General features: G+C 48.0%; 1 protein-coding gene across 2 annotated transcripts; it reads left to right on the top strand.

Moving 5' to 3' along the window:
• Nucleotides 1-32: 32 nt before the first annotated feature.
• LOC111945296 (uncharacterized) lies at nt 33-1,569 on the top strand. 2 transcript variants are annotated; one of them, XM_023947985.2, is made up of 2 exons: nt 33-236; nt 437-1,569. In XM_023947985.2, the coding sequence occupies exon 2, from the start codon at nt 456-458 to the stop codon at nt 1,404-1,406; it is 951 nt and encodes a 316-aa protein (XP_023803753.2). In that variant the 5' UTR covers nt 33-236; nt 437-455; the 3' UTR covers nt 1,407-1,569. The 2 variants fall into 2 exon arrangements, with proteins under 2 accessions (XP_023803753.2, XP_023803752.2); XM_023947984.2 differs by having other exon boundaries at nt 148-236; nt 387-1,494.
• Nucleotides 1,570-6,919: the final 5,350 nt, after the last annotated feature.

The raw sequence follows: 6,919 nt of genomic DNA, 5'->3' as shown, positions 1-6,919 counted from the left end.
TGACGACCTTGTGTTCCTCACTGCTTCTACTCAGTTGGCAGAGCTTGGGCCAGTCTGGCTGCAGCCTGAACTCCATCCAAGCAACATTGTGAGGACTGGAGGATCAAGCCAGGCTTCTCTAGTGCTGGGTGGTGCCTGTTACTGGCCCATCTTGGTGCCAGCCTCAGAGCCATCACTCCTGTTTTCCCTGCCCTGCCTGCTTCAGGCAGCCAAGCACTGCAGATGCAGCACTGAGGGTAAGCTGTGCAGGAAAATGTCCAACCAGGGCAGCTGTGGGGTGCATGACAGGACTCAGAGAGCTGGGAGGGTGGCCTTCCCCAGGAGCCTGGCCATTTCTTCCTCCCTGCCCCCGAACAGCTGATGACCATGGCCTCTCCCTCCTGCAGGAGGTGGCAGCAGTGGGGGAAAACAGCCGCTGATCCTTATCTCTCCACAGTGTGCTGAAGAGCACAAAAATGTCCACAGAGACTGACAGCAACTTCCCCGTCCGCCAGGACACTTTTAAGGATGTGGCTTCTACTTTGCCCTGTCACCACCAGTTTTGTCTGGGCTGTATCCTGCGGTGGACACAGAGAAATCCAGTGTGCCCACTCTGCAGAGGAGCAATAGTGACTGTGCGATTTTCTGATCATGGAGAAGACGACTATCTGGAGATACCCGTCACAGTCCCTGAGGAGCTGCCAGATGGCAGCAGCCAGGCAGAGAGAGCTCCTGGCTCTCTGGATGAGAACAGCTCCCATCCTCCTGTGGTGTCCCCTTCATCTTCTCCACAGGGGACAGTGTCTCCAGCAGAGCAGGAAGGTTCAGGGCTGGAGTTTGTGGGGAGTGTCCTGCCTGAGGTCTGGGCAGAAACTTTCCATCAACAACAGCATCTCCTGGAATCCGTGCGGCCCTGGCTGCATGAGAGGCTGGCAGGAATATACCAGGGCTGGTGGTGGGTGGTAGATGCCATAGAGAGCAGCATCTTGCATGGCCTTTGCATCCACGGGCCAAATGCTGGGGTTCTGGTTGAGGTGCTGCAGCCTCTCCTCGAGGAACACACAGCACCACTGGTCCATGATGTCATCAGCATCATTATGGGCCAGCACCGTGAGGAGGCCCAGAGGCTTCTGCCCACAGAAGATGAGAACAATGGCCCTGAGGCCAGCTCCAGCTCCAGCTCCACCAGTTCCAGCTCCAGCTCCAGCTCCAGCAATTCCAGGATCTCCAGCTCCAGCAACTCTAGGAGTTCCAGCTTCAGCAGCAACAGCTGCAGCTGCAGCTCCAGCAGCAACAGCTGCAGCTCCAGCAGTTCCCAGCAAGGGACTCCCAACAGCAGCCCCACAGGCTCCGATGAGGAGGAGGAAGCTGGTGCATCAGAGGCTTCCCCCTGTCCAGGGCATCAATTGCATCTGCTCCCAGGGTAGGGACTGATTGTGCACTGGGCCCCCACATGTCTGACAAAAGGAAGAGCCCGGGCCCTAGAACCCTCCCCAGGCCTGCCAGAGGCTGCTCCACCAGTAGCTCTAGCAGGGCTCTTGCAAACCTTTTTCAAGGAGAAGGAAATAAATTGTGATTTCCCTCAGAAAATCTCTGGGTACTGCTGTGGGCGGCACTCAGGCACTGGGGGGCACAGCCATGGGGTCCCAGAGCCATATGGCCATGGCAGCAGCACCTCTTCCCACAGCTTCTGCTGCAGCTGCACACCCACAGAGCAGCAGAAGCCATAGGCACAGCAGGCATCAGGGGCAGCTGGTCCTGCCACAGGACCATGCCCTCAGCCTGCCTCTATATTTTCTCTTACCTGCCCACTTGGCAGAGGGGAGTGATAGAGTGGCTTTGCTGGGTGCCTGGACAGGGTCCATGCAGGGTCAGTCTCTTGCAGCACGGGTGGCTGCAACAAACCTTTTCAGGGCAGAGGGTGGAGAAAATAAATAGGGATGGGTATGATTGTGTGACCCAAAAAAAAAGATCTTTAATAAGCAAAATAACAAACACATAATCCAAACACATATGGGGATGCACGCAAGAGTCGAGGGACAGGGTAACACAGTAACTTATATAAACCAAGGTAGGGGCGGCATCTGAGGGAAAGGGACCAAAAAAAGCTGAGGATTAGGAATATGTAAGATAATGCATCAAATCTTAACCAGTGATAACAAAGAAACTATAGAACTCTCTGGCAACATTTACATAAAACTAAACAGGGGGCAATGTGGGTGATACTTTACTCTCCACAACTACATGGCCTTCAGTCAAGGTTTTTACCCACCCCAACATAAATCCAGCAGATTTTTCACATCTTGTCCTGTATTGACTACCCCAAGGGCTACTGCATAAACAGTTTAATTTGTTCAGGACCCCACTTAAAATTATTCCTCTAAGTCACATCTGACTCTACTCTGCAATATGCATTCTCCAAAAACCCAGGGGGCCTAGGAAACTTCCCTCTTGCTCGGTCAGAGGGGACAGATCTGTTATTTTCTTGACTGAATTCATGGGAATTGCATGATATCCATCTTGATATTTTACTCCCAGAAGAGGAATTTCCTGGGAAGCTCCCTTGACCTTACTTTGTTTTATGACAAAACCAGCTTTCAGGAGGATCTGGATTATCTTCTCTCCTTTCCAAAACTTGCCCTGCTGTGCTGCCTCATACAATGATGTAATGGATGTACTGCAAATGTTCTAGAGCCTCACCCTTTTCCAGTGTCATGATAAATACTGGGGCTGTGTTTCCAGCCCTGGGGCTATACTGGATTCCTGTGCACTTGCAAACTGCACCTGCACTCTCCTGATGAAGTAATGGAGAAAAATGTGCCAGTTATGTCTATGGTGCTGTGGACTCCAGTTTACACTGAACTTTGTGCACGCCCAGCATGGCAGCACTCGGTGATGGTGTGCCGTGGTTTTAAAGCACAAGCTAAAAAAAAAAATGACTAAAAAACTTACTTCTTTCTTGCTGTGAGATATGGATTAGGGGAAGGGCAAAACAGACTTAAAAGGAATAAAGAAAATTTATTAACAAAACTACAAGAATAAGAAACCAGAATAAAAAAAAACTTCTTCCCCACCACTCAACTTTTTTTTGTCCAACTGACAACTTAGAGACAAAACTTGGTGGTTAAAGCAGTCACAACTACATAGTACATAGTATCCTTTTCATCAGTCTTTGTAGAGAAAAAGAAGTTCTCTTGTCATTCTATGGAGAGTTCTTGACAAGAAAACAGTTTTCTCATGACTTTCTATTCTTCTGATGCCAGCTGCCCGGAAAACTCTGCCATCAGGTTCTCCTCCCAATTCACACCACTCAGAGGTGTGTTCATGGGCCATGAACTCAAGGGATGTCATTTTAAGGATGAGTCATTCAAAGGCAAAGGCTCTCTTCATCTGTCTCTGTGAGCCTCTCTGGAAACAGAAGTTTTCTCTTTTTCCTCTTGGGGGCCACAAGTCTTTGGCAACTCTCACTTCTCTTTCTCTGTTCCAGCATTTCATGAGATCACAACTGCTTCACCATCTGCTCAGCTTCATCAATGGATTACTTTTGCTCAGATCTATGCTTTGAAATACTTCATACCCCTTTGAAATACTCTTTCATGAATTAAAGGAGTTTTTTTCACTACATTATTGTCCATCTCCATAACCTTAACAAAAGAATATTTCCACTTATTAGTGCATCTCCTCATCCTCTTCCCATCTGAGGCTTGATCCTTTCTTTTACTGACTTGGATGGTTTGTGTTGTCTCTTTACATGTGAATCACTCTCACTTTCCACTCTCTGGAAAAGGATTAAATCTGCAGGTCCCATCTGGGTAATAAAAGGGTTAAAATCTGGCTCAAGCCTTGTGGATGGCCACCTGATCTCTGTTGGGCAGAGGCTGCGGCTGTTTGTGATGGAGAATTTTCGGTGGCTGCTCTGGGGGAGTGTGGTCAGCATCTCAGCATGCTGCAGGCTGATGGCTTTCCCTCCCCTTCCTCAGCAGTCTCTGGTGGAACTCAGCAGCGGCAGAAACTGCAGCTGAGCCAGGAACCGGCCTGGCCCGGCAGCCCCCCTGTACAAGGCTCAGCGAGCCCTGCGAGGGGTTCAGCCCCTCTGAGAAGGGGCTCCTGTCACTTCACAGTCTCCATCCCCCACTGGGAACCGCACAACTCCGGCCAGCCCCGCTCCCCCCGTGGCCTTGTCCCGCCTGGGGGGGAGGAGGCTGAACCAGATCCCTGTTACCTTTCACAGCCGGAAACAAAGAGAACAGAAATTCTCAGGCTTAGGTTTTAAAGGATGGTGTTCACAGGTTGATCTCACTTTTCAATGGTCAAAACTACTGTCAATTCTCAGAAATGGCCAGCTATTGGCCAGGAGAAAAATACTCCCATCAGCCTCCAGCAGCCTTAACTTCTGTGGGTGTTTTCTACTTTTTTTCTTAAATGCAAATCCATCACATGGTGTGACTTCATTCAGGCCATGATACTCCACTGTCAGTCTCCACTCTCCCTTAGACTTATTCACAGGCCATATGGGACTGCAAAGGCTTGCAAGTCTTGCTGACCACTCCTGGGTTCTCCAGTTCACAAACCATCTCATGGATGGGGGTCACACAGTCCCAGCTGAGGTAGTATTTTTGACAATGCACTCTTGTGGTAGCGATCGGTACCTGTTGTTCTTTGACCCTCAGCAGCCCCACAGCAGAAGGGTCCCCTGAGGCACCAGGGACCAGCTCTCTAATTTCCTCTGTCTCCACAGCAGCTATCCCAAAAGCCCAACAATGCCCTTCTGGGTCCTTGAAACATCGTCTCCTGAAGTACTCTATGCCGAGGATACACAGGGCCTCTGCGCCAGTGGCGTTTTATCATTTGTGGCTGTTTGAGCGGAAGGCTCTCTTCAGCTTGCAGTGCAGGCAGCTGTTGGGATTCCCTGTCACCCCAGGAACAGAGATGGATTCTGCCCCTAGACAGCTCAGTGGCATCAGGGTACATTTTGCACTGCTGTTGACCAAAGCCACCTGCTCTTGTGGGTCCGAAGTGCCAGGCTAACAATCCACACAGTCCAAGAGAGCTGAATGTCCCTTTCCTCCACTCAGGTGGGCACAGAACCTCTCTAGTCCTGGTCATAGTACTCACTGCTCACTTCTAATGAATACGAACTGGAAGTGCCTACAAGAAGATCAAAGTTACATCAGCCCTTCTATTCGGAGAACTTGCCCACTGGAAACCAGAGCAGATTTATCCCTGCAGAATTTCCTGTGCCGGTGTCAGAGACTGGAAAGATCGATGTCTTGAGAGCTTCTGGGACACGTGTGTGGAGGAGAAAAGGTCAGGCCTTCCCCGGGCAAGGCAGTGAACTACCTCACATCTGCCAAAGGGCCTGTATCCCAGCCTGGCTGAGCTGCCAGGCACTGGCACACTAGAGGAAATGCCCCACTCTCCACCCCTGGAGCCCCTGACCCAGCTTCTGTGTGGCCAAATGACCAGAAGTCCCACCTGAGGGGTGGGCCCATGGAGGCTGAAGGATGTTTAAGGCTCAGCATGAGGCCACATGTCCTGGTACTACTTTCATCTTGAAGTGTCTATCTGAACACCACTGGAACTCAGGAGTTTGTATCTTTATGCGTGCTTTTATGTATCTTTTCTCTCTTTTTCTTCTTCTAATTCCCTCTTCTTGGAGAAACATCATTTTGAGTAATTTAACATCAAACAAATTTGAAGTCTGCAAAGTGGAATGGGTCAAGTTAATGCTCTGAGAAGTGTTTAATGTTGATTGGGTGCTGTACCAAACCTTTTGCCAAAGCTCACTGATTTTCTAAAGTTTTCCAGTAAAGTTGTTTGGACCCCTCAAGAATCTATTTTTGTTTTTTCTCCCATGCATTTAACCCAGAGTACAAGAACCATTTTAACATAATCCCTTTCAAAATGCCCTTTAAGCAAGTTGCTTGGGACTTTACAGATGGTTGTTCTTCCTCTCAACCCTCTCAAAATACCTTTCTTTGCTTTTTCTGTGGAATTCCAGCCTTCAGCCCTCGTTTGGTTACCCTTTTGCTAAGGACAGATTCAGCATTAAAGGCCAGCCCTGCTGGGAAGATGAATATATACCTTTGAATCAGCTCCAGCCAAGCTCCACAAGTCAAACAGGCAGATGTATTTCACCAAAAAAGAATACCTCAAAAAGCAAAGGACAGTTCTCTTTTCTTCATCTAGATTAGGATATACATCAGACATAGTTAGTTTCTTAAGATGAACTCAGTAACAAGACATGAATTTGAAATCAACACTGCCACCATCAACAAAATAAAACTGCATTCGGGAAGGAAAATGTAATTGGTTTAGAAGCACATACTGTAAAGGCAGAACAACATCATACATTAACATTTCTGTATATTTCACACTCAGTATTAAGGTGTTGGCTTGTTGGGTTTAACCTGTAGTCCCATGAATGATTATGTCCCTTAGAAGGGCCAGAAATAGGATGCTCAGATATATAAGAAGTAAGAATTGTAGTGGTTTTCTTCTTGTTGCTGACTTTACTGACATTAAGGCAGAACATTCAGTGTTTACAGTGACAGTACAGATCCTACTGCATAAAGGGCAGTGACATGGAAAAAGAATTGTTTACAGCAAGACTGGTTAGAGGCTGTTCCTTAAAAAGTTTGTTTCAAGTGCCACAGAAAGAAATTCTGACTTAGTACAGAAAGTGAAACAATTAAAAATTTTGGGCAAAAACTCCCATCTCCTATGTCTCAGCCTCAATGTAGAACGTTGTCCATGGGGATATTTTAATGTGACACAGGGAAAACTGCTACAAAATGCTGATAACTGAATGACCATTGCATCTGAAGCATATGTTGATCCAGCAAGCTCACACCACACTGATGGTCTGTAAAGGATGCCTGTGATTTATGAGCAGAACACCATTTACCCACTTCCCAAAAAGTCTACAGATTTGTCAAAA

The sequence above is a fragment of the Cyanistes caeruleus genome, chromosome Z (genome assembly GCF_971803275.1).
Source record: "Cyanistes caeruleus chromosome Z, bCyaCae1.hap1.1, whole genome shotgun sequence".
NCBI lineage: Eukaryota > Metazoa > Chordata > Aves > Passeriformes > Paridae > Cyanistes > Cyanistes caeruleus.
This window is presented reverse-complemented; position numbering and strand designations above follow the sequence as displayed.

Coding starts and splice junctions, on each gene's coding strand:
- LOC111945296 (XM_023947985.2), top strand. CDS start 456: ATGTCCACAGAGACTGACAGCAACTTCCCCGTCCGCCAGGACACTTTT.